The sequence below is a fragment of the Aotus nancymaae genome, unplaced genomic scaffold (assembly GCF_030222135.1).
Source record: "Aotus nancymaae isolate 86718 unplaced genomic scaffold, 86718_ANA_hifiasm-v0.15.2.pri h1tg000003l, whole genome shotgun sequence".
NCBI classification, from domain to species: Eukaryota; Metazoa; Chordata; class Mammalia; order Primates; family Aotidae; genus Aotus; species Aotus nancymaae.
The window spans coordinates 74,090,798-74,117,396 of record NW_026988414.1 but is presented as its reverse complement, the minus strand read 5'-3'; the positions used below and the strand labels follow the sequence as shown (position 1 = coordinate 74,117,396).

General features: G+C 52.1%; 1 protein-coding gene across 5 annotated transcripts; it reads right to left on the bottom strand.

The window, feature by feature from the left end:
• Positions 1–12,227: 12,227 nt before the first annotated feature.
• LOC105720905 (golgin subfamily A member 2-like) lies at positions 12,228–24,266 on the bottom strand. Of its 5 annotated transcripts, none has more exons than XM_064382795.1 (14): positions 23,537–24,266; positions 23,141–23,352; positions 20,549–21,405; positions 20,289–20,366; positions 19,288–19,364; positions 19,073–19,180; positions 18,788–18,878; positions 18,256–18,395; positions 17,852–17,929; positions 16,513–16,731; positions 16,328–16,430; positions 16,150–16,247; positions 15,925–16,051; positions 12,228–15,773 (listed from the first exon to the last, which is right to left on the bottom strand). In XM_064382795.1, the coding sequence occupies exons 8-14, from the start codon at positions 18,328–18,330 to the stop codon at positions 15,652–15,654; spliced, it is 822 nt and encodes a 273-aa protein (XP_064238865.1). In that variant the 5' UTR covers positions 18,331–18,395; positions 18,788–18,878; positions 19,073–19,180; positions 19,288–19,364; positions 20,289–20,366; positions 20,549–21,405; positions 23,141–23,352; positions 23,537–24,266; the 3' UTR covers positions 12,228–15,651. The 5 variants fall into 5 exon arrangements, with proteins under 5 accessions (XP_064238865.1, XP_064238868.1, XP_064238859.1 ...); XM_064382798.1 differs by having other exon boundaries at positions 12,228–14,370; XM_064382789.1 differs by lacking the exon at positions 23,141–23,352 and having other exon boundaries at positions 15,635–15,838; positions 20,549–20,699.
• Positions 24,267–26,599: the final 2,333 nt, after the last annotated feature.

Below are 26,599 nucleotides of genomic sequence, written 5' to 3'. Positions count from 1 at the left end.
CTTTTTATCTGTATGCTTTTGTTTTCTTCTTTCATCAAGACGAACTCCTGCTCTGTCACCCAGGCTGGGTGCAGTGCCGAGATCTCAGCTCACTGCAACCTCAGTCTCCTGGGTTCAAGCAATTCTCCTGCCTCAGCCTCCCGAGTAGCTAGGATTACAGGTGCCCGCCACTGTGCCCGGATAATTTTTGTATTTTTAGTTGAGACGATTTCCCCATATTGGCCGGACTGGTCTCTAACTCCTGACCTCATAAACCGCTCACCTCGGCTTCCCAAAATGCTAGGATTACCGGCATGAGACACCGTGCCCGGCCTCTAGTTTTCTTATATAGGGTCATATTTATGCATCCCAGGAACCCAGAGAAAAGGAATAGAGTCAGCAGCGACCTGCCTGTCGATGAGATCTGCAGCCGGGGCCACATGTGGAGGATGCAGGATGTTGTACAGGATTGGGCAAATTTGTCACTTTACCAGTCCCTTCCTTGGAAGGAGTGTTTTGGCAGAGCTCTTCCTCACAGGACTTCCTGTGGATATTCCAGCCCCAGGAAGTACCCTATTAGAGGACTGAGGTGTTTGCTTGCTTAAGGAAATAATCACCCTGGAGCTTGGCCATCTAGCGGTTCGAAGTGGCCCAGGAGTTCCTGGAAATTTAGATGATAGCAGTGATAGAGAATTAGAAGGGAGAGTAGGCAGACTACGAAGTTTTACTCAAGACTCTTTTGAGATGGAGTTTTGCTCTTGGCGCCCAGGCTGAAGTGCCATGGCACCATCTTGGCTCACTGCAACCTCCACCTCCTGGGTTCAAGCAATTCTCCTACTTTAGCCTCCTGAGTAGCTGAGACTACAGGCATGGCAGCTAATTTTTTTCGTATTTTTAGTAGAGACGGGGTTTCACCATTTTGGCCAGTCTAGTCTCACACTCCTGACCTCAGGTGATCCACCTGCCTCGGCCTCCCAAAGTGCTGGGATTACAGACGTGAGTCACTGTGCCCCACCTTTTTTTTTTTTTAATATATATACACAAAGCCCATTGTCCCTTGAGACCAGGAGATCACTACAGCCTCGATCTGGGCTCAAGCAATCCTCCCACTTCAGCCTTCCCAGTAGCTGGGATTATAGGCACGTGCCATCACACCTGGCTAGTTTTTAATTTTTGTAGACCTAGAGTTTTGCCATGTTGTCCAGGCTGATCTCGAACTCCTGAGTTCAAGCAATCCTCTTGCCTCTTCCATTTGGTGAAGAAATGATGTAGAGGAGGGGACATGGGATGAAGATAATAGCAAATACTTTTATATATGGCAGCCCGTTTTTAAGTTCACCACTTAGATAGCCAATTTCAGCCTCCCAGCAATCATAAAGTGGAGAATCCAATTCTCTACTTTCAGATGAGGGAACTGAGGCAGAGATGGGTCAAATTACCAAAGATTACATATCCAGTAGGCAATCGACTGGGACTGTCAGTATCAGCACAGCCAGGCCTTGGTGTGTCTCAGAGTTTAGAGTCTCCGAACTTGAATTTACAAAGCAGCAGGGAGAAGCAGCAGCACGAGGCAATGTGATCCGGTCTCCACAGGATGCTGTATAAAGGTGTGAGGAGGGAGCAAGCATTGAACTGGGAAGGCTTTAAGGAAAAGGTGATGTTCAAGTTAGGAGGGGAACTAACTCTCATCTAGGCCCTGCCAGTTCTAGGCTGCCATTTACTCTTTCCAGCAACTCTGCCAGGTAGGTGGTGTTATCTGTAACTTTTCAGTTTGAGAAACAATTTGAATAAGAAATTGTCTAGGCCAGCACGATGGCTCACACCTATAATCCCAGCACTTTGGCAGACTGAGGTGGGCGGATGACTCAGCCCAGCAACAGAGCAAGACTCTCTCAAAAAAAAAAAAAAAAAAAAAAAAGTTGTCCAAGGCTCGGGTCTCTAGCAAAAATATAAAAATTAGCTGGGCGTGGTGGCACATGCCTGTAGTCCCAGCTACTTAGGAGGCTGAAGCATGAGAATTTCTTGAACCTGGGAGGCAGAGGTTGCAGTGAGCTGAGATTGAACCACTGCACTCCAGCCTGGGGGACAGACTGAGACTCTGTCACAAAAAAAAAAAAAGAGGCCCCGAAGGAGGGGGCGGGTCCGTAGGAGGCTCCAGGTGGTTTTCAGTAGCCAAGACTGTATCTCTTTCTGCAGGTATCATTTCCTCCTAGACTTCTGCCCTTTGGGGCTTTCAGATTCTCCCCTGCAAGAGCTGAAGAGGCCATTTTTGGGGAAGAGGGGTGATTGCGCCTTGTCGATTGGGTTTACTGTGCTAACTTCCACTGGGCTCCTGCAATGCCGTGGGGCTGCTTGCCACCTGCTCCCCTGGGGCTGACCAGGTAGTCCCCGCTGCCCGCCAGCGTCAGGTCCTTCACCTGGCAGGCGGAGCGATTTTTCACTGTCAAGTTGCACCAGGTGGCACCGAACCCATGAAATACCGATTGCCTGGATGCTTCCTAGGAGCACAGAATCGGGATCTATAAGGGAGCCGCCTGGAAATCTGTATTATTAACGAAAGTGTCAGATGATTCATAAAAAACAGAGCAAGTTTGAGAAACTTGGACTATAAGTACAAGTCCAAATCCTTTAGTCTGTGCTCAAGTGAATTATCTTGACATGCATCGCTGGCCACCAAGCATTGAATTAGCAAATTTAATGCTGTTTGGGCTAGTTGCATCCGTAAATTAATCTGAGTGTAGCGCTGCAGACCTAACCCCTTTTTGCCCAGGCATTTGACTCCACCTAGCTTCTCTCTGATCATTTTTGTTTTGTGTGCTTTTCATTGTCTTTTACAATACAATATTTGGGGGCCAGACGCAGTGGCTCACACCTGTAATCCCAGCACTTTGGAAGGCTGAGGTGGGAGGATCATTTGAGGCCAGGAGTTCAAGACCAGCCTAGGAAAAAAAAAAAGTGAGATCCGGCCTCTGTAAAAAAATCTTAAAGAATTAGCCAGGCATGGTAGTGCGTGCCTGTAGTCCTGACTACCTGGGAGGCTGAGGGAGGAGAATCACTTGAATCCAGGACTTGTTGGCTGCAGTGAGCTATGATCGTGCCACTGCACCCCAGCTTGCACAACAGAGCCAGACCCTGTCTCCAAAAATATATATATATATATATAGTTCTTAAGAACCTACGACCATCTGGACGAGGATGCATCTGGCCAGACCAGACACTTTTATATATATAAAAGATTCAAGATCTGGAAAATAATATACATAGCATGTAAATTATAAAGTATAATAAATACTCATGAACTACATCACCAGGCTGGGCATGGTGGCTGATGCCTGTAATCCAGCACTTAGGGAGGCCAAGGTGAGAGGATCACTGGAGCCCGGGAGTTCAAGACCAGCCTGGGCAACATAGTGAGACTCAGTCCCTACCAAAAAAAAAAAAAAAAAAAAAAAGCAGACATGGTGGCAGCACCTATAGTTCCAGTTACTGGTTGGGGTTTGGAGGTAAGACTGGAGAGGATCCCCTGAGGCCAGGAGTTCAAGGCTGCAGTGAGCCATGATCACACCACTGCACTCCAGCTTGGGCAACAGAACAAGATCCTGTCTCTAAAACAAACAGAAAACTAGTATAGATCGGTTGCTTTTTAAAATCTAATTGAGTTTTTTTTCTTTGTTCTTTTTTCTTTTTTGGAGATGGAGTGTCAGCTGACTGCCACCTCTGCCTCCCGGGTTCAAGCTATTCCCTTGCCTCAGCCTCCTGAGTAGCTAGGACTACAGGTGCCCACCACCGTGCCCAGCAAATTTTTGTATTTTTAGTAGAGACAGGTTTTCACCATATCGGCCAGGCTGGTTTCGAATTCCTGACCTTGTGATCCACCAGTGTTGGCGGGCTTACAGGCATGAGCCACTGTACCAGACTTTTTCTTTTTTTTTTTTTCTGAGATGGAGTCTCACTTGGTCACCCAGGCGGGAGTGCAGTGGTGCAATCTCAGCTCACTGCAACCTCCACCTCCTGGGTTCGAGTGATTCTCCTGCATCAACCTCCCCAGTAGATGGGACTACAGGCGCACACCACCATGTTTGGCTGATTTTTGGATTTTTAGTAGAGACAGGGTTTCACCATGTTGGTCAGGCTGCTCTCAAACTCCGGACCTGCCAGAGTAGATCTTACTGAGAAGGTGCTATTTTATAGGTGTTAAGGCACGTGTGGATATCCAGGGGGAGAACATTTCAGGAAGGGGACACAGTGGAGAAGCCTTAAGACGGGAATGTGCCTGGCATGTCAGAAGAGTCAGAAAGCTGTCTTGGCTGGAGCAGAGTGGGCAAGGAGGAGAGGGAGAGATTAAAGAGCTTGTAGCCCCTTGAAAAGACTTTGACTTTTATGTTGAGAGGGGGATACTTCAGGGTTTTAAGCAAAGGATTGATACTTGTTTTTTGTTTGTTTTTATTTGTGAGATAGGGTCTCACCCTGTTGCCCAGGCTGGAGTTTGTGGTACGACCAGGGCTCACTGCAGCCTTAACCTCCCAGCCCCAAGCGATCTTCTTGAGTAGCTGGGACTACAGGCACATGCCACCATGCCCAGCTAATTTTTATTTCTTATTTTTATTTTATTTATTTATTTATTGAGACGGAGTATCGCTCTGTCACCAGGCTGAAGTGCAGTGGTGTGATCTCGGCTCACTGCAACCTCCACCTCGTGGGTTCAAGCAATTCTCCTGCCTCACTTTCTCAAGTAGCTGGGACTACAGGGTTGTGCCACCACGTCCAGCTAATTTTTGTATTTTTTTTAGTAGAGACAGGGTTTCATCTTGTTGGCCAGGACGGTCTCATCTCTTGACTTCGTGATCCACCCACCTTGGCCTCCCATAGTGCTGGGATTACAGGCATGAGCCACCGCCCCCGGCCTATTTTTTAATTATTATCATTATTATTATTTTTTGAGATGGGGTCTCATTCTGTCACCCAGGCTGGAGTGCAATGGTACGAAGTTGGCTCACTGCAACCTCCGCCTCCCAGGTCCAAGCGATTCCCCTTCCCTCAGCCTCTCAAGTAGCTGGGATTACAGGTGCCTGACACCACACCCGGCTAATTTTTGTATTTTTAGTAGAGATGGGGTTTTGCCCTGTTGATCAGTCTGGTCTCAAACTCCTGACCTCAGGTGATCCACCCGCCTTGGCCTCCCAAAATGCTGGGATTACAGGAGTGAGCCACCATGTCTGACCACTAATTTTTAAATTTTTTGCAGAGATGGGGGTCTCACTATGTTGTCATGGCTGGTATTGAACTCCTGTGCTGAAGCGATCCTCCTACCCGAGGCTCCCAAAGTGCTGGGATTATAAGCACAAATCACCATGCCCAGCTCAGAAATTTAATCTGGGACATGTTGGGTTGGAGGCAGCCATTAGACTTCTGAGGGGAGATGTCAAGGAGAAATATGTATGACTTAGGAGTTTGTTTATTTATTTATTTTTAATTTGAGATGGAGTCTCGCTCTGTCACCCAGGTTGGAGTGCAGTGGTGCAATCCCGGCTCACTGCAACCTCTGCCTCCAAGGTTCAAGTGATTCTCAGCCTCCTGAGTAGGTGGGTCACCTGACTCATTTTTGTATTTTTAGTTGAGACAGGGTTTCGCCGTATTGGCCAGACTGGTCTTGAACTCCTGACCTCAGGTGATCCACCTGCCTTGGCCTCCCAAAGTGCTGAGATTACAGGTGTAAGCTACCACGCCCGGCCAAGTTAGGAGTGTTTTTAAAAGGGTCGGAGATTTAAAAAATTGGGCATTACTAGCATGAGTGGTATTGGAAGTCATTTGTCTGGATGAGACCATCAGAGGAGTGACTATGGATACAAAAGTCAACACCACTCCACTGTGGTCACTCTGATGTTAGGAATTATTGAAGAGAAGAGGACAGATGATAAACCAGTGTGGTAGAAGGAACACCAGGAGAGTATGTTCTCGCCAGTGCAAATGAAGAAAGTGTATCCAGGAGGAAGGAGTGATCAACCAGGTCAAATGCTGCCGAGAGACTAAATAAGAGAAGGACTGAGAATAACCATAGGGTCCAGCAACACCGAGGCTACTGATGACCTTGACAAGAATAGTTCAGTGGGCCAGGCGCGATGGCCCAGGCTTGTAATTTCAGCACTTTGGGAAGCGAAGGCAGCGGATCACAAGATCAGGAGTTTGAGGCCAGCCTGACTAACATCATGAAACCCCGTCTCTACTAAAAATAAAAACTTAGCCAGGTGTGGTGGCAGGTGCCTGTAATCCCAGCTACTGGTGAGGCTGAGGCAGGAGAATCACGTGAACCTGGGAGGCAGAGGTTGCAGTGAGCCGAGATCGCACCACTGCACTCCTGCTTGGGCAACAGAGTGAGACTCTAGATGAAAAAACAAAACTAGTTCAGTGGAGTGTGGGAGTAAAAGACTGGCCCGCAGGTCTCCCAAGTTCAGCCCTAGGACACAGTGCCAAGCCCCCGCAGTGCCCTCAGCCCGGCCCAGGTCCCTGCTCCTGGGCCTCGGCCTGCTGGGTCCGCCTTGGGGGAAGCGCCCCTGTACCCTCCAGGCCGGGGCTTCCCCTGACCCCTTTGGCCCTCTCCCCACAGGTGCCCTCACACCCCGCCCGGGGTCCCCGGGTGCGTAGGGGCTGAATGCGTGGGAGAGGCTGGTGGACGGGCATGGCCAGGAGGGAAATGGTGCTGGATTCCAGAGCATCGGACCTGGCCGCCAGAACTGGCCGTCTCCATCCCAGGCACTCGGACCCTGGGTACTGGAACCACATGTGGCCGAGGACTGGCGGAGCCTGCCCCACAGGGAACGCTGAGTCTGGAGGGGGTCGTTTCCGCGGAGGGGGCTGTGGGGCTTGTCCCACCTGCCCCTTCTGTCCAGCACTTGATGGCGTTTCCCTCTATTTTCACTCTTGGCGGCTGCCCACACGTTGCACTCCTCCTCCTTTCTTCTTCTCTGTCCTGCATCCTCCACTGCGTCCAACTCCCCTCCCAGCCCCTGGGGAGCCTACCTCAGGTCAGAGAGTCTGAACTCCGATCTGATCTGAGTGTGTGGATTTCCTTCAGCTACCCTGATGTCCCCACTTCCAAGTACTGACCCCTTTCAGCCATCCCGGGGGTGTCCAGCCACTGGCCCACAGAAGCAGAGGCCAGGCTGTGACTGTGTGACCATCAAGGTGTGTGATGTGTGTGTGGGTGTGCACACGAGTGTGAGAGTATGAGAATGGCTCCCGGGCCTGGGCTAGGACAGAAGCAGCTGGGGAAGGAGCCTGAGGGCCATAGGCAAGCTGATTTTTTCCTCTACCCCCACCCGGTCCCCCCCCAACCCTACCAGGTCTACACCTGTGTGGTAGGGGTGACTGCAGGGGCAGGGATGGGAGTGGCTGAAGCCTGCTTCACTCCCAAAGATTTCTCAGGAAAAGCGTTCTACTGCATGCTTTGGCTTGGCCTTGCTGACCCATGACCCTCCTTCAAGGACGTTCACTCCGATTCCCAGTGCGCAGTTTCCACTGGCCACATTCTCTAAGGAAGAACAATAGCATCTGTTTTTGTCTCCAGATGACTGGAGGGTAGGGCTGTGGGTCCAGAGCCCATAAACCAAAATGAGGCAGGGATTGGGGCTTGCCCTATGACCTGCTGATGACAGTGTAGATGGGTAGCAGCAAGCAGCATGGTATTGGGCAAGAGCACCGGACTGGGAGTCCAGAGATGCTGCCTCACCCTGGGCCTCTAGGCAAGTCCCTTTCCCTCCCAGAGCCTCAGCGTCCCTTCTATCAAATGATGACATTCTGGCTTTCTCCCAGGGTGGTTGTGGGGATCAAGGGAGACAGTGGCCACAGGGATCCTGTGTTAACTGCAGATGTAGCCGTAGGGGCACTGTGCTAACTGCCAATGTGAGTTCAGACTCTTCAGGGTATTTGGCGCCCAGGTCTATGGTGAGGTGTGACATATGGGACGTAAGGTTTGATGCCTGCTCCGACTCCAGTCTCACTGACACCCAGGAGACATTTGGCAACTCATGGCCCTGCCTTGGGGAAAAGAGCAGTCTGGGAGAGCTTCTTCAAGGCAGCCTGACTTCACTGTGGTCCGGGGCATGACTGAGGCTTACGTGGCGAGGAATTGGAGGGTATCTGGGTAAAGAGCTGCAGTGTGGGCAGTGTGGGCAGAGGTGTAGTGTGGACCGCACCGAGGACAGCCACTGGCCAAAGCAGGGAACAGAGACAGAATGAGGAAGAGCTCTGTGGGAGGGTGGGCATAGGGTGGAGAACCTTCAGTCTGAAGAGTTTGACTTGTTGGGGCTCAGTGCTATGGGCAGTAGGGAGCCATGGAAGGCTCTTGGGTAGAGAAATGACAGCTGGACATTAGCGAGCAAGCCCTGTCTCCATGAGCAGCACGGGTCATCCTCTGAACACGCCAGGCACAAGTGTGCCGGGAACTGGTGCCTCTGTGTGCGGGAGCGTCTGTGTTGTGACTCTGCCCACACGTGTGCTTCAGTGTGCCGAGTGGCTGCACGCCCCAGACCTGTGTGGCACGTGCCGGGCAGTGAGGGTGCTGGGCACCGGGAGGTGGCGGGGAAGGAGGTGTATGCGTGTTGTTTGTGGGCATGTGTGTTAGTGTGTGCACACCCGGGCATGTGCGTGTGTGTCCCCCACCCTCAGGCCTGCCCCAGCCATGCGTGGGAGCAGCCATGTTGGTTTCATGCTGTCTTTCCGAATCACTATCAGTGACCCTCAGGAGCGTCAGCCATGGTAGGTACATGCCTGCTGCATGAACAGTGTGCCCGCCCCGGTGCACCAGCTCCACACGGGGCACACCTGGGACCTGGAGTCAGGCTCCCTGCCCCTCCCTTCTGGAGCTGCAGACTTGCTCTTCCAGCTTTCTGTCCTTGTGCTGCTGGCCTCCCTTCCCTGGGAGCCCCAAGGCCTCCATGGCTGAGCCTGGGGCTCTTGGAACAGGCTCCATACCCAAGCTGGCACACGTGGGTGCTTTATGGTATAGGGGCTGGGAGCTTGGGGGGCGTTGTGTGTGGGGCTGGACTCGGAGCCAGAGGCCTAGGAACATCATCCTGGGTCCACCGTGCCTGCCGTGCAGTGTGAGTCATGCTGCTAGCCAGGGCATCCGGCTCCCAGCCTGGGAGTGCCAAGAGCCAAATCCACTGCAGAGCAGGGGTGATAGTCAGGGTCTCACCTCCTCTGTCTGTCGGCAATCCAGTGGTGATCTAGAATAAAAGCTCGAGAGTCCCATACATACAGTCATCCCACCACACGCCGCACAGGCCAGGCAGGACACACAGCCCCCTCCCCTCCCTCCTAGGTACCATCATGGCTGCTAGTGTGTGACTGAAGGCAGGGTCCCTGCCCCTTCTGACCCTCTGAAGCACTACCACCAGCCAGCAGGCTCATGCACCTTGGCCTGCTGCTATTACCCACTATTCAGCCAAGGGACCACAGTGCCTGCTGGCCCAGCTGAGCTCTGCCCAGAGAGCTTGCCTGCCTCCCCTGCCACGGACTCTCCCTCTTCTGCTTTTCCCTGCAGGAAGGGCCCAGCCTCACCTATGCGACCTGCAACCCCCCCCCCACCCGACCAGCTGAGGGTCCCCACTTAGACTTACAAGTTTATGGCCAGTGGCATCCGGCTGCCTGCCCTCCCTGTCTCCCTCAGGTTCCCTTCAGAGGGTCCTGGGCTTTCTGATCACCCAGAAGGCCCTCAGACGCTCCCTCCAGCCATCCAGCCCTTTTAGCTTCACCCTCCTGGTTCAGGCAGTGTTCCTTCTCTATCAGGCCTGGTGACTGTTGTGTGGAGCTCCCCAAGGCGAGGAGTGGCCTTGGGCCAGTCGGTTGGCAGATAGGGTGACCAGGGAAGAGGGCAGCCCGAGGGTGGTGAACATGGGTCTGAACTGTGGGTGCACTGCCTGGGTGCTGTGGGAGAGGCCAGCGTGTTTTGGGTGGGGAGGGCTGCCACAGCCCCCGGGCACTACCTGTGAAGCTCTGGCTCCTTCCTCCTTCTTCCTCCCCTTTCCCTTCCAGCCCCTTTTCCAGGAGCCTTGCCACACCTGCACCTGCGCCCTCCCCTCCCCAGCCCTCCCCCAGCTGCTGCAGCTCGCCCCTGCTCTGCGCTTGCCTCACCAGCTCTCTAGCTTTTCTCTCTCCCGTTTTCTCTCTGCTTTCTCTGCAACTGCCCGCTGATTGGGTCAGGGAAGTCCATCCCATCCTGAGAGCCCCAGGCCCCCGTTCGACCTCTACACAGATCCCCCCTCCTGTCGGAGACCTCCCTTTCCAAGCCTGCCTGGGCGGCTGTTCTGTGACTCCTCAGCCCCAAAGGCAGCCCCCTTCATCTGTGACTTAGTCTGTTGTAGTGGTGAGCTGACACATCCAGGTGTGACTGTCCCCCTCTGTGGCACACCCCTGCCCTGTTCTAGAAATATCTATAAATACTCATATATATATACACACCTACACGTGGCCAACCGCCTCACCTCTGGCACTGGGAGTCAGTCACCGTGCTGTCCTTGTGGAGTCTTGTGGCTCAACGAGAGAAAGCTGTCCCCTGACACTGCCCCTCCAAAGTGCGCCATCTCCAGTGAGCCTCCCTGTCACCCAGGCCCCGCCATCCCTCCCACCCCTGCCAAGCATGGGGGTGCTGTGCAGGCAGCCCCGTGGCCTGACAGTCTCCACCAGTCCTGCTGTCCCTCCGAGGAGAGTCAAACCCATTTCTGGATGACAGGGGATGTGTCCTCTGTGGACTGTGTTCTCTGTGGAGCTCAGGGGAGGGGAAAGGGCAAGGCATTTCTGGGGTGCTGTCGGGAGCGGTGAAAAGGCCACACCCTTTCCAAGGGACACTGTTCCTGGAAAGCCCCTGGAGCTTAGCAGGTCTTATCCTGTGAAGCCGGCTCTGGCCACTAGGGGGAAGGAGTGCCATGAACTCAGCCTGGAGGGAGCCTGCGGGGCAGCCGGCACTCTGGAGAGACAGACAGAACAGGCCACCAGGGGCAGACAGGAGAGGGAGGCAGGGAGTGGAAGAAAGACGCCTGGGGTGGATGGAAGTCAGTGTCCTTGGGTACTAGTACCTGCCTTCCCGGCCACCGCTAGATCAGGCTTCTGAGCCCGCTGGCTGTCAGGGCCGGACGTGCCATGGCAGTCCCTGTGAAATCCCCCAGGTGTCACCAGGCAGCACACAGGTAACAGGCCTGGAAGGTCCCCAACAGCCCAGCTGGACATGCTCAGACACTCTGGGGCTCCTCGTTCAGTGGCACAAACTCCAGGACCCAGTGAGGGGAACGGGAATACACCAGGCCGAGCAGTGTGACTGAATCCATTTATTCCAAAATAAAAAGCAAATAATCAGGAGTTGCATCACCAGGGGGCCACGACCCCATCCCCGCCTCCTTCCTCTGTCCTCTGCTATCAATAAACAAGTTTCCCAGCTGCAAATAATTATTTGAACCTCCTCCCCATGTGCCAGCTCCAACCTCTGCTAGGTACGATACATGGGGCACCCCAGACCCCTAAAATATACAACATGTTACACAGATACAATATGTACACTGGGGAAGGGGGGTCCCCCAGCAGCCCGTGCCCTTGCCTGGTCCACAGTTAGCGCCACCGTCCTGCCTCAGCTGCCTCTCTGAATAAAAAGATGGGAGCCCTCCTGAAGGAAAAGTTGCTTTGGTGAGAGGAAGGAGGCCATCAGGGCTCCTCCAAACCAACCAACTCCAGCAGCCTCTGGCTCCCAAATAACAATCATCGTCATCCAGAAATTTAAGGACTCAGCCCTGGTCAAGGTGGCAAAGGGTCTGTCTTTCCCCATTAGACAGAGGTGTTGTCTTGCTACCCTAATAATAAAGGGTTGACTGGGAAGGGGTGGGAGGGACATGGTGGGGGCGGAGACTCCAGCCCCACTTCTCCAGGCCTTGCTGACAGGGGCCTGCTGTTATTTATTTTTATCCCATGACTTAAAAAAAAATCTCATAACTTCCTTTTCATAACATTTATAACTTTTCATAAAATTTGTCTACTTTTTATCCACAATGCTTTTTGCCACGTTTCCATTTTTATCCAATGAATTTTTTATCCCATAACTTTTATTAGTTTGTGTTCTTTTAATAAAGACACTTGCATAGTTATATTACAATTTTGTAAAAATAAAAACAGATTATCTCATGCCAAGTGTGCCCAGCATTTGCAGTCTCAATACCTTTAATACTATAGCTGTCAAGATGCACAAAATTTTAAGGCAAAAACAGCACTTTGCAGCAATTGAATAATTTATTACATTACGGGAGCATCACAGCAGCAGTCAATAATGCCGCTTTAGACAAAAGGCTCAGGATTTCCATCTTACATTCTGTTCACAAGTGTTCATACATTGGTAAAAGTCATTCTTAGAAAACTTGGCAAATAAAGCTTTGGACTGGAATTGGCATTTCTTCACTTTTCCTTCACCCTATTTCTTTTAAACTGCAGTATTCATATTTTAAAATGTTTTAAGTAATTTCCAAACATTAAGAGAGCAGTTACTTTTTTTTAATAGTTATTTAAAAATAACTCTTTAAGACAAAATTGTAGAAAAACTATATTATGGATAGGATAGGACTGATTTACATTTTCAAATTTTCTAAAAATCAGTTTTGGTTTCAGAACTCATTTTTATTCATTTCTGGAAAACTTATCAGGTTTAATAAAATCCTTTAAAAATGATTATCATATATTGCAATCTTTAAACAGGTATTTTGATTCTTCCTACAGAAATTCAAATTTGGTCAGTTGAACACACATTTTAAAATTCTGTGTTTTTGATGAACGCTAACCTTCTGATGTTGCCTTCTAAGCAAATTGAAAGCTGCCTTCTACTGAATGAGGAAGAGAACAGATACTTGGCTGAATGAAGTACTGCAAAAGACTCGCATGCACTTTGAAGAAAGACTTAAGTCCCTGTCATATGATTTCCATTCTTTTAGATTTTTTTTAGATGACAAAATACCTACAGAGAGTGATATTTCGGTTAATATAGTAAATGTATTTTCCAGACTGACATTCAGCTGAAATATACCTGTATGTGATTCACTCCACAGGTACCTGATGAACACATTATTGTCAGATTGGGTACAGATGCTAAGCACTATCTGAAGGTCATTCCTAGTCATTTATATTTCTTAGGGTAAAAGTGAAGTGATTTGAACTATCAAAAGACCTTTGAAATAATTTATCAATGTGTTAGATAAACCCAGTTTCAGAATGATCAAGAAAAACTGTTCAACCAAATAACGCGGCTGATTAACAGCGGTACGATTTCTAGCCCGGGAGCTGAAAATGGACTTAGAGTAACTGTCTTTAAACTGAACTCAAAGAATGCAAAAGCGGCAAGTTCAGAAAATGAAACACAGGAACAGAACCTTAAGTCCATTTTAAACCCCCGGGCTAGAAATCGTACCACTGTTACTTAGCCGCATTATTTGGTCTGACATTTTTCCTTGATCATTCTGAAACTGGGTTTATCTGATACATTGACAAATTCCTACAATATGGAAGAGTCAGTTCAAGTCACCAGGACCCAATATTTGTACTCTTTCAGGGAATGCAGGCAAATGTGTTAATCCATCTGTAAATTGTATTAGTGCTCTCCTATTAATGTCATATTTATGAAAGTATCATGAGGATGCCAAATGCTAAACATGGAGATGGTCAGTGACTAAAAATCTCCACTTCAGGGAGCACACATACAGATCTCCCTCCATCCTAACAATGGGACGTATTCTGGCACAGACATTAGAACTTCACGAAGTTTCAACTGTTGATTCTGTCCCAAGCATCACAAAGTTATGATTTAGGCAATGTCTGACTGAAAGAATTCATTCATAATGTAGAGGCACATTAACATAAATCTTGCACAAAATATGCCTCTAACTGAAACCGAAAGGTATAAAAACATATTTCACTCTTGGTAAAGACTCGGTGAGGAAATAGAACTCTGTGATTGTACAGACACTTTTTCTGATAATACTTTGACATTCACAAACAGTAGATGGCTATGCAGTCTATAAACATTTTAAGTTGCATAAACTTCTTGATTTTCAAATATAGTACGATTCTGTCTACTGAAACTCCTTTTTGTTTCAGTCAAGTACTCTCACATATATTAGTTTATAATAATGTTTGTGATTATTATTTTTGTTTGTGATTATTGTTTAAAGTCCTTTCTATTCAAGAAAAAGAAGGCAATTCCTATGTCAGAGTAACCAAGGTGGTTGAAGAATAGGTATTAGCCAGAGAAGTCTGGATGGTCAAATCAATCTTCTAGCCTCAAAGAAGCTCCATGAACAGAGAGGGATGCCAGGTGTCACATGGCTTTCCTGCACTCTAATTCATTCTTGACTAGAACCTGTATGTCTGTTCCAGGGACATTTAAACATTTTTACATTTTTTATTAAAATTTTTATTTTTTTTCTGGACATTTAAACTCTTAAAGGATTTCTTTTTGTTGTTGTTGTTGATGTTTTATAATAATGGGCATTTTATCAGCAACTTGCTATGTGAACTGTAATAAATAGCAATTATTAAAACTGTGAAATGATACAAAAGCTTAATCTCATCCGTGGTCTCTTTCTGTGTGCAAGGCACTATACCAAGTGTCCTAAAACATTAACTGTTCATTCATCAATATTTAGTGCCTATCCATTCTATGATACAAAGTTCCATTCCTTTATATATATATATGATTTTTTATTGCACTTTATCTTAAAGGATTTCTTATGATCTTTACTAAATACATTAAGAAGAATGTCAACCAGTGCCCTTTTGTGTACTGAGACTTGGATTCATGTGATTAAAACAGGTAACATGAACTCTGACTTTACAATGTATTATAGCTATAAATGCTCTGAGCTAGGAGAGGTTTTCCACATCCACAGTCAAAGATGGGAGCCTTTTATTCCTCAGAAATCATCTCTTTTTAGGTCATAAAAAAGAGTACAGCTGCCACAGCTCATGATGCAGTATCTTCATGAGCCCAGAGCACAGAAAAACCCTAAAAGAATTACCATAGCACAGCGCTCATTCTTGGCACAGGAACCAATGAAATACTCTATTCTGCACATACCTGCCACAGCAGGCCACTTTCTTCTTCTGTGAGATTTTAAAAGCTCAGGAAAATGTTATTACTACCATTTGCAATACACAGAAATTGGAAGAAAGGCTGTTTCCACTTCTCGGCTTTTCAACAACTCTAAACGTCAGTACTCATCGTGGCATCTTACAAAGTAATAAACAGTGTGCACGTGAGGGCAAAGCACATATTGAGCTAATTAAGAGCTTACTGTAATTAGGATTCGATCAAATATCATAGCAGAACATAAGCAGATTGTATCTGAATTCCATAATGAATATACGTGCCGCAATAACATTAGAAAACCATGGCAGCCTATTCCAAACTAGCGAGAATAGTTTTGTGCCAATAGTGGGTCTTTGTGTGTTTGAACTCCCACCACGTAAGGGCAAACTCGATAGGCATGCTAATGACCTATGATTATCAAATTAAAAATGAAAAATGCTAAAGGATGCCAGAGTGAACATCAGTGAAAGCCACACGAAGACCCACTCTCCTTTAACTTTAAGTAACATGTGAAGATTAAGCCTATAACTTTATTTGTTTGTAAATTTCTTGGCCAGCTCTTAGCTGATGGTGATGTTTGCTTCCTCCTTCACAGCATCCCGGTGAAAGCATACTATAGAGGGACTGCTGCCCAAGGGTCGGTGTCGCTGGCCGTCCCGCAGCTCACAAAGCCATGCGCCATCTGCTGTGCAGTGGGGTTGTGGTGTACCCTCCCTCCTGCAGGCTCCAGGCTCACCTCATAAAATCCTTTGGAGAGAGGGAGGTGGGGATCTGAGCACAGTGCCAGCCTCCCCTGCTCCTGCCTGCCCACCCCGCCTGAGGGCTCTACTCACCACCCTTGTCAGCAGCACCAAGCTCCTGGGGGGCTGAGGATCCTGGAGTGGGCTTGCTAGCAGGGTTCTGGGGCTCCTGGCCGATCAGGAGCTGAAACACTGGCTCCAGCCAATCCAGCAGCTTCACCTGGAGGGAGGGGTGCTCAGCTGCCACACCGGTGCCGGCACCCACGCTCACGCTCACCCCCATCCCCCTCACCCCCAAAGAGATGTGGCATGCCTTACCCTCATTCCCTCCCGGATAATCACAGTAACATCCTCCTTCTCCTGGTGCTGGGAGTTTGGCGCCGCCCTCTGACCCTCAGGTGGTTTGATGGACTTTCCTGCGGGAGGACAGGCTCGAGGCTGGGGCCCCTCCCACCACCCTGCAGCTCCCCCTGCCGTGCCCTGGCCTCCTGCTCACTTATCACGTCTCTCTCTCCAGAGAGCTGGATGAATCCGAGTTGTAGTTTTTCCACCCGCTTCTTCAGGTCCGAATTCCCCTTGACAATGTCCATCACATCTTTCTGGAGCCAAAATAATGGGGTCACATCTCGGCAGTGACGAGCTCCACCCCACCCTTCTTGGCCCCTGCCAGGACTCACTCACCTGCAGCTTGTCGATGGTCCCCTGCAGGGCCCGCTGGGTCTCCCCACACCCACACTCACTCCCAGTCCCTGTGGCCTGGGTTGCTGCCTCTGGCTCCTTCAGGTCCAAGGCCACGGGGTGAACCAGGTGCTGGCAGCACACCTGTTGTTTCTGGAGCTGCTCACAGAGCCGTGGCTGCTCCTCCTGGGCACCGGCTCCAGCAGCATTCAGATATGGCACCTGAACGCAAGCGGTGAGGGTTCTTATAGGGGCATACACAGGACAGACGGGTAAGGGAGGCGGAGCGCAGCCCCTTCTCTCGGGGCCTCAGAGAGTGCACCTGTCGGTCATGATGGTGTCTCACCACCGGCTCCCGGAAGGGGTGAGGGTCCGGAGGAATCAGAAGGCAGAGAAAGCAAGAGCGTAAGGGGGTCTGGGAGGGACCACAGAGGAAGGTGGCCTGCCCAGGCGCCCGGCCCCCGGCTCCAGCCTAAGAGACTGCCTCCCTTGCCTAGAACCCCATGCCTCCTTCCCCAGCCTCGAATCTCACGTCCTTCCTTCCACCATTTAAACTGTAGGCCACAGACTGGTGGACGAGCAGAGGGAGCCAACCACCATCTGCCAAGTGTGCTACATGCCTAATGCTTTCCACGCAGCATCTCATTTAATCCTCAGCACCCGCGCAAGGAAAATGCTAACTGCCTTTGGAAGTTAAAGAAACAGAGAGTAGAGATGCAAAGTAGTCGAATGGTGACCAGCGGAATCAAGGCCGGAATCCAGTTGGATCTAAGGAGACTTTCAATTCGATTTGCTTTGTTTCGAGACAGAGTGTCACTCTGTGGCCCAGGCTGGAGAGTCGTGGTGCAAACTCAGTTCACCTCAACCTCCAGCTCCAGGGTTCAAGCGACGCTCATGCCTAGGCCCCCTGAGTAGCTGGCATTACTGGTGTGCACCACCACACCCAGCTTTGCTGTTGTGGTTGTTGTTGTAATTTTAGTAGAGATGAGTCTTCGCCATGTTGGCCAGGCTGATCTCAAACTCCTGCCTCAGCCTCCCAAAGTGCTGGGATTACAGGTGTGAGCCACCGCACCCAGTGTAAAGAGCCTCTCACACCACTGTCTCTTGCCCTAAGACTGGGGGGCTCCATGCCTCTAGCTGGGATGATGATGTCCAGACCTGGGAGGAGCCCAGGGCTACCCACCTCTAAAAGTCAGAGGGCAGGAAGCAAGAAATGGTCACAGGACTGCCCTAGAGGGTGTGGGGTCACCTGCCCCCAGCGTGGAGCTGCCTGTGGCCTTGCACCTCCCTCCCCAGAGGCCAGTGCCTGCCTCCCAGCCCTCCTGGATGGGGCAGAAGTTACCGTCTCCTGTTCATCAAGCTTCTCCTGCAGCTCCTTTCCTTCCTGCTCCAAATGCAGTGCGCTCCTGTTCTCGTTGTCCTGGACAGAGAGAAGCAATCAGCGGCCACCCACTGCAGCTGGAGACCCCAGAACCTGGTGTCTGCCTCCCATGGCACTGGGAAGGGTGGAGGCAGGTTAGAAAAATTGTCTCCTTTCTCCCACAGCCATCAGAGCAGGGCTGTGGCTCACAGGTGCCTTTAGAAGCCCCATTTCATACACTCCCCCATTTTATAGGTGGGAAAACAAAGGCCTGGAGGGCTGGGGAGGAGGGCAGGCTCGCCAGGTGGGCAATGCACCAGCTCCTCCTCCTGCTCCTGGAGCCCCTCTTGCTCAAGAAGCCTCTCCTCCTGTTCTCTCAGCCTCACCTCCTGCTCCCAGAGCCTCATTTTCGCCTCCTGCAGTCTCTCCTGTTCCCGTAGCTCGTCTCTCAGGTACTTCATTTCAGTTTTTAGGGTTTTCTCCAAGTCAGAGGGCCCTGCTGGGGTCTTTGGGATTCAGGGTTCAGCTGAGAAAGGAAGCAGACAATAGGGTCTCTGGATTCTTAATAAAAAAACAAAACAAAACAAAAAAAACCACTCTTCTTGGTGCACAGCTCCTCTGAAGCTCCCCAAACCTGGCCTCACTGCTAATGATTCCTCACACCCAAATGGCAGCCAGTCTTCCAAGCCACTTTCAGATAGAGAGCACTGTGGGTGACTGACAACGGGCACCCCTCCGTCTTTGCTGATGGGGACACTGAGGCTCACGGAGATTACAAGACTTGCCGTCTCCTGGCACAGACCTCTTTCCCTCTGCCTCAAAGCCCTTCCAGCTACCCACTTCCCTGGGCCACTCTAAGCCACCCCCACAGCCCTCTGATGCCAGTCCTGCTCCTGGGCCAAGGCAGCCCCATCTTACCCAGATGGTTTTGTAGGTGGGCAAGGCTCCCCTTCAGCTCCTCGATTTTAATTGCATCCTGCTTTTTCTCCATTTTCAATATTTCTTCAATCTGCCCAAAGCATGGGGGGAAAGGGCCCTGGAGAGAGGGGCTGGTGGCTGGACAGGCTGCCATCTCCCTCTCCGCCCCCAGCTCCACAAAGCCCAGTCCTGTGACCACCCCTGGCTGGACTATTCTCATTTTACAGATGCCCAGAAAGATCCAGTGAGCTATCTAAGGTGGGGGGCTGAAGGGTCAGCTCTCACTTCTCCTGCCATTTGGAGCATTTTCTGCTGCCACTGCGCCCTCTCTGTTTTGAGTTGTTCAGCATATGTGTCTCTTTGAAGCCGAACTTTCTTAAGACAGTTCATCACCTGCAAGAATGGACCCAGAAGTTAGGAAGGGCTGTCGCTGCTCCTCCCCTGCTCCTGGCCACCTGGGGTCATCTTCCTTCCACATCCCTCCCTCTGCAAAGTCTCACCTCTGCCACTCGTGCTTTTAGCAGTTCCCAATCCCATTGTAACTTCTGCTCAAGGACTGCTTCACAGCGCTCGAGGGCTGGATGGTGAAAAGTGAGAAGCTTCAATCTGGAGAACCTCGGCCATTCCACACAGTGCCCCTTAAAAGGGCTAGGGCTGGGCTTCATACACAACTCAGTCAGTAAAGATCAAGGCCCACGGTCTGGTTTTTAAAAGAACTCAGTAAAGTTGGAAGGGATAGGCAAAGAGATCGCATTTACAGCTGGCTAACAGAGGCCCAGAGAGATCGGATCATATTCTATTGTTATTCCTGTTATTACTACCACTGTTGGAACCTTTATTGGGTGCGTCACCAGGTAGCGTGCTAACAATCCCATTCAACCTCACAACCACCACGTGAGGCAGTTACTACGATTGCCTCTACTGTGCAGATGGAAAACATGGAGTATTAGAGGTTAAGTGGTTGCCTAAGATCACTTAGACAGAGTTGGGATTTGAACACCCAGGTCCATCTGATTCTCTAAGTCCATTTTTTTCCTGCTGGGGGTGGGGGTGCAGACAGGAAGGGGGAAATTAATCTTCTGCTCACTTTTTGAAAGGATGACATATTTGCATAGTCCAAAACTGAGAAGGTACAGAAGGGAAGTATCTCCCAGCCACCTGTGCTCTCTCCTGAGTTTTTTACAAATCCTTGCAGACATGTTTTATGTATATTATCATAGTACTTACACACACATACACACACACACGTTTCCTCTTTCTACACAAATCATAACATACTAGAGGTACTCTTCTGTACTGTTACAGTCCAAGTACCCAGTCCTCCACCTAGGACCTGGCCAAGGCCACAGCCAGGTAAGGGCAGGGCGGGCATTTGGCCTCTGAGCTCTGTGTCCAGTGCTGGCTCCCCATAGCATCCTCCAACTCACCCACAGCAGCCCCAAGGGGAAACTGGAGCCCAGGATTGGCAGCGTGGAATCAGGGGACCCCACTGGACTCTTACCAATAAGTTGATGGTGTTATTCCGTTCACTGGTTGTGACAGAGCTCGAGTCCAGGGCTATTTGTAGTTGGCGTGCGCTCTGAGGCACATGCAGAGACGAGGAATTGGGGGAGGATTGGGGGAGAGGTAGAGAGAACAATCATTAGGGTTGGGGTGTGTGGGGGCTGCCTCATCTGGCAGAGGGGCACCCAGCCACCACTGTGGGAGGAGGGTGGAGGGCTGGCCTGCAGGGACACTGTACCTCAGCTCAGGGCATCTTACCTCTGGATCTTTCAAGGTGACACATGATGCTGCGACCAGAGGAGCCAGAAATGGGATGAGAATGCTTAGGGGACTGGGTCCTAAGATCAAAGGCTGGTCTTGTAGCAGTAATGTCACAGGGGGACTGTGACATCACTACATTCCACTCCTCCTGGGGAAGGGGACCACATGAAGGAGATGCCTGAGTCACTGATCCATGATGGGGGAGGGGGATGCAGGGCTGGGACCCAGGTCCTTGGAGACGCCAGCCCAAAGAGCACAGGGAGGTCGCGCTGGGGGAGCAGGAGGGGAGGGCAGAGTCTGCAGCAGGGAGCCCCAGGAGTCACCAGCCCAAAGTCACCCAGAAATGACTGATGAGGGCGGGGGCTGGGAGACCCAGGTCCTTAGAGACATGAGCCCACAGAGCCCAGGGAGCTCAGACATGGAGCAGCAAAAGGTGAGGCCCACGTAGGGAGCGGGGAGCCTCAGGGGTTACACATCCAAAGTCACCCTGGGGTGATTGGCAAGGGCAGGGGCTGGGCTCCTTGCCGAAAGGGTGGGACTCACTGAAAAGACGTTGGTAGGGGGAGCCCAGAGGCACTGGGGTTGGGGGCCCACCCAGTCTGGTGTGTCTCAGAAGTGTAATGGACTCTGGCAGCGGTCTTGCCGTCGGAGGGGATCTGTGTGCATGTTACCTTTTTCTTAGCTGAGGCTAATCTCATCTTGCGAATTTCTTCTGACATCGCCATGGTGGGGGTGGGGAGGGAGGCGGGGTTGGGGCCACATCAGCACAATTCAAGGGAGCAGTGGTAAGCAGCTCCACTCCCCTACCAGACAGCTGTGTTGACTGAGCCAGAGGAGGCGTAACCAGGGCCCTACTAGAATGTAGAATAGGGGCGTGGGCTTCATGCTCCAAGCCCATTGGTCAGTGATAAAGATGAAAGGGAAAGGAGGCGTGGCCAGGCAGCTCCAGAGAGACCTGTGGCACCCCAAGGAAAGCGTCCCCTGCAACTCCTGTCCCCGCCCACTCTGAGAGAGGGGAGGGGCCCCCCACTCCGGGAGAGAGGAGGGGCCGGCTTTTGCTTTTCTTTATTTTTTATTATTTTTATTTTTTTTCGAGGCGGAGTTTCGCTCTTGTTACCCAGGCTGGAAGTGCAATGACGCGATCTCGGCTCACAGCAACCTCCGCCTCCTGGGTTCAAGCAATTCTCCTGCCTCAGCCTCCCGAGTAGCTGGGATTACAGGCATGCGCCACCATGCCCAGCTAATTTTTGTATTTTTTGGTAGAGACGGGGTTTCACCTTGTTGACCAGGATGGTCTCGATCTCTTGACCTCATGATCCACCCGCCTCGGCCTCCCAAAGTGCTGGGATTATAGGCGTGAGCCACCACGCCCAGCCCGGCTTTTGCTTTTCAACCTTTAAATGTACCAAAGCATGAAGCCCTATGTTTGAAGAGGTGATCTTATGGGGAGATGACAGTGTGAGAAACAATCCTGCCTAGGCCGAGGCCTCATGGAGCCCAGGGTTCCCTAGGGCCAGGAGAGCACTGGAGCGCACGCTGACACCACTGGAAACCTGAAATCCACACCTGCAGATCATGAAGGGGGTTCAGCCTCCAATGCACCTGCAGCCAGGTGAGACAGGCACAGGTGGGCGCCAAGCAGATCTCCTGCCTGACCTTCCTCTCCTGCCTCCCCCAAGCAGAGAAGTGACAGCTGCCCATCAGCTCATTGCCTAGATTGAAGCCATTGAATCTGGGTCCCAACAGGCCTGGCCCAAGGCAGTCATGTCTCTGGTGAGAACCTGGTAGATAGATGTGATGTTCCCAAGTGGCTCTGTAAACCTTATTGTGGATAATCAAGGAAATGGGCAAGACCATCATGCTCAGCCAAGAGCCTGGCAGGCACGAGGGAAACCAGGGGCAGACAAAAGTCAGTTTGGTTCCAGGCCTGGCCCTGGAAGGATGCTGTACTGGGGGCAGCCACAGTGAAGGGGAATGGATGGCCATGGGCTGCATGGCCAAGTCTGTCAGCTCCTGCAGCACCTGCGGAACATTCACCCAGGCCTGGCTCTGCACTCACGCTTCTGCCTGGAGCCACAGGTGCCTGGACAGCAGCCTGGGCAGGGAGTGGGGGAAATGCTCAGGGGGCAGAAGGCCTGAGGACCCTTAACTAGGTGAGATGCCAGGTCAGCACGTGCAGAAGAGAAGGTGACATGGCAGCAGCTGTCTGAGGCCAGGCTATAAACCTAGGGGCCGCCTTGTCTAGCCTAAACCATGCTGCTGCCCAGTCACCATCCTTCAAACGCCAGAGGCAGGGCTGGGAGGGCCCCCAGACCCCTCTTCCCTCCCGCCCCAAGCAGGTTCTCATGCCTCACCAGAAGGAAAGTGAAATTTTCTATGGGTCACAGCTGGCCAGGTTCTCTGTCACCTGGGGCAGGGGGAGCTGCAGCTGGGTGAGGAAGAACCCAGGTACCAGAGCTAGAAGGGCTTTGGGAAAGCCTTGAACAGGGCCAGGACCTGAGCTCTGCCTGGCTATGGTGACTCTGAGCCAGGCAACCCTATGATAGTCTCAGTCTGTCACTCTCTCATGGGGGATGTCAGCATTATTACCTTTGGAGTCAAAGTAGGTAAGCCAGGGAAATCAGCATTCCCAGTGTGAAGCCCGGGCAGCCGAGGCCCTTGCCCTTCAGGTTACAGGCATCTGGGTCCTGGTCTAGATCCTCACATGCCATCCAGAGACCCAACCCTAGGGACAATTCCTCCCAGCTGGTAGCAGTGACTCGATTCTTGTACTCCCACCAAAAGCTCTGAAAGGAGGGGGCCTGTGAGTGGGGGAAAGACTCTTCAGGAAAAGGCTCTCAGTGGCAGGGAAGGTTTGAGCTGGGCCTTAGGGTAGCCAAAGGGGTAGGTGACAGGCCCCCTCACAAAGCCTGCCAGGGAACACAGGAGGGCTACATGTGTAGTGTTGGGAATGTTTTGGAAGATAGCAGACAGCCTCCCACTCACCATTGGAGCTGAATCAGGTCAGGTCCACACACCAGAAGCTGGTATCCACACACGGGTGCACTTTGTTTCTTGTTTTAGAGACAGGGTCTTGCTCTGTTGCCTGGGCTGGAGTACAGTGGTGCAATCATAGCTCACTGCAGCCTTGACCTCCTGGGTTCATGCGGTCCTCCCAGCTCAGCCTCCTGAGTAGCTGGGACTACAGGCACATGCCACCATGCCTAATTTTATTTTTTTGTAGAGACAGGGTCTTGCTATGTTGTGCAGCCTGGTCTCAAGCAATCATTCCACCTCAACCTCCCAAAACACTGGGATTACAGGGACAAGCCAGCGCTCCTGGTTCTGCTGCTGCATTTTGGCTGCCTTGGTGCACAGAAGGCATGAGCTGGGGGGCAGAATCTGCTCCTGGACCTTTCCCAGGCCTGCACCCAGACTGATCCCTGGGCTGTAGGAGGCAGGTGTGGAGAAAACACAGCAAGCAGAGCCGGCTAGCCAGTGATGGAGACCCAGGCTGGGACTAGGAGACGGGGCTCCAACCCTCAGCCCAGTGGCCCTGCCAACCCCTTGAAAGAAATAAATGACCTAGTCTCAGGTATTTCTCCGGAGCAATGCAAAACAGACTGATACAGCCTCCACGCTTGGTGTCCACTGGACCTGACCACTCGGGGAAGGGCTGCTCTTGACTCTGCCATTAACATCCAGACTACGACAGAGTTGTTCCCCTGCTCCGCCTCAGTTTCTCTCAGCTGAGCAGAGTAGGGATAATTGCTTCTCATGTGGGCCACAGGACAAAACAAAGCCCCGAGTCCCACAGGAAGGTAGGTGGGCCGTGTCCAAGGGAAGACAGATCTGGGGAAGTATTTTATGTCCTCGGGGTGGCAGAGGGACATGGAGAAGATGCCTCCTTTGTGGGCAAAGGAGAAAAGAAGATAAGCAGAGAGGCGCTGGACACCTGCTTCACCCCAACCTCCCCCACCCCACACCAGGCCCATTCCCACACAGCTCCCAACTCAGGAGGCACCGTTCTCCTTAGGGTCGGCGGGACTTCCCGGCTGAGCTGGGGAAGCTGACAGTCCGGATTCATCAGGGGCAGCACGTAGTGCAGGTGATGCGCTGGACGGAAGTGGAGAGGGGACACGGGAGCCGTGGTGTCAGGTCTGGGGCTGCCAACGTGGTACCTGCCCTGGCCGTGGGCAGACCATGCTGCTCCACCCTCCCAGATGTGGCCTCTAATTCTAAGGCATCCGAGTTCCAGGCCAGGACTGGAGCCACACTCCTCTTGGGGACGGGGGACACAGTCCACACAGACTTCACTGGTGCTTTGGGCAAAGGCAGCTGCATAAATGAACAGGAGGGACCCTGCTGGAGAGTAGGAACGGGCCTGGACTACTCAGACCTGCCTCTGTGACAGGACGGTCCCAGGCTCCAGTCAGACTCCTGAGAAGAAAGCTCACTCAGCCAGGGAGTGGGGGGGCGTGGCCTGCAGGCTCCCTGGAGTCTGTAGCCCCTCCCACCCTAGTGACTCCAGAAAAAAGATGCAGAAACAGCAGGTGCTCCTCCCAGCTGCCGGCTGCTTCATGGTGTGGCCTCAGGGACCCTGGATGAGTCAAGATGGGGCTGCCAGCAGCTGGGGGCAGGGGGAAAGCTGGGTCCCCAGGGTGGATGCCCAGCAGGGACAGGCAGGTGTGGGGAGTGCTGGGTCCTCAGGGCTGAGCCCTTTCTGCCCAGGGGGCATTGGTGACAGGCCTGCTGCTGAGCTCAGTCCGAGGAGTCAGGGCCTGGTGGCAAGTAGCCTCTGCTTGCGAAGACAGTCCTGGGGTCATTATCCCTCTGCCCAGGGCTCAAGCATCCAGGCTGTGGAAGGCCAGAAGTCAGAAAGAAGGGAACTGTGGGTGTGGGTTCCCTGGCAGTCAGGGGCCTTGGTGGACAGAGCCCCCTATGAGGGGATGAGGAGGAAGGGAGACTGAGCTGTGCCTGCCCCCGGCTGAGATCTGTGGTACCAGTCTTCTGAGGGGGCCCTGGGGGGAGACCAGCATGAGAGGAACCTCTGCAGATGCCTTTAGGCACCTCCTCTGCAGGGCTGGGCCAGCTGGAGGTTTAGGGCCCGCATGAGACAGCCGGGCCGGGCTCCACAAGGAATGAGGCTTCCTGCTGGGGTTGCAAGGAAAGCCAGTCAGGTGTGTCGAGTGGCACCCGCTGAGCTGGCAGAGACCTCCCCACCAGTTCCAGGAATGCTGGAAACCAGGCTGCCAGGGGATTGGGGCCATAAGTGCCCAGGAGACCAGGGGAGAGGTCTCAGGTAACTCCAGATGGGATAGCATTTGTTCACAGGTCTAGACGAAAGCTCCAAGCTGGTAACACCCAGAAGGGGCTGGGCTCCCAAGGGCTGGGGCCAGGGATGCCCACTGGCCTCTGGGGAAGCACTGGGCAGATCAGGTGGGGGCCAGTCCTTTGGTAGTTAGGGACCCTTGTAGCCTGCTGGGCTTAGAGGTGCCAGGGTGGCAGCAGGCAGGGCTGGGGAAGACCTGGCCTCTGGAAGCTGGGGTCCTGGTACGTCCATGGGGCCAGGAGGTGACAACCTAGGGGGTGGAAGCAAAGGCTGAACAGGGCTACCCCGGATCCAGCCCAAGGGAGGTAGCAAGCCTTGTGGAAAGGCAGGCAGGTCCCCTGGAGAAGCTGGGCCTCCTAGAGTAGGGGCTGTATGCAGGGTCTCTTACCTACTCAAGGCAGCTGGGAGCCCCAGCCTCACTGAGGGGTCGTCAAGACCTCAGCAGAAGGGGCAGAGAAGCCCCGGCTTCCTGTGCAGTGCAGCCCCAAGCTGAAGCCCAGTCCCTCTGAGGGGGTGGTGGGGTTGGGTCTGAGAGGTTTACAGGGTTTGAGGAGGTGCAGCCACCAAGCCTGGGGCCCTGAGTTGTGAATTACAGGTAGGAGAGGAGCTAGGGGATACAGGAGGGGCCTGCCCTGGTCCCATCATCCGGATCTGAGGAGGAAAAGGGTCTGCAGATGCCTTTATCAGAGGGTCTTGGAGAAAGAAGCAGGGATCCCCTGCCAAAGCCAGTAATCACA

Coding starts and splice junctions, on each gene's coding strand:
- LOC105720905 (XM_064382789.1), bottom strand. CDS start 18,330: ATGAAGTACCTGAGAGACGAGCTACGGGAACAGGAGAGACTGCAGGAG. Junction 16,732..17,851: donor AGCTTGATGAACAGGAGACG/GTAACTTCTGCC, acceptor GCTTGCGTTCAG/GTGCCATATCTGAATGCTGC. Junction 16,248..16,327: donor TGGAGAGAGAGACGTGATAA/GTGAGCAGGAGG, acceptor GTCCTCCCGCAG/GAAAGTCCATCAAACCACCT.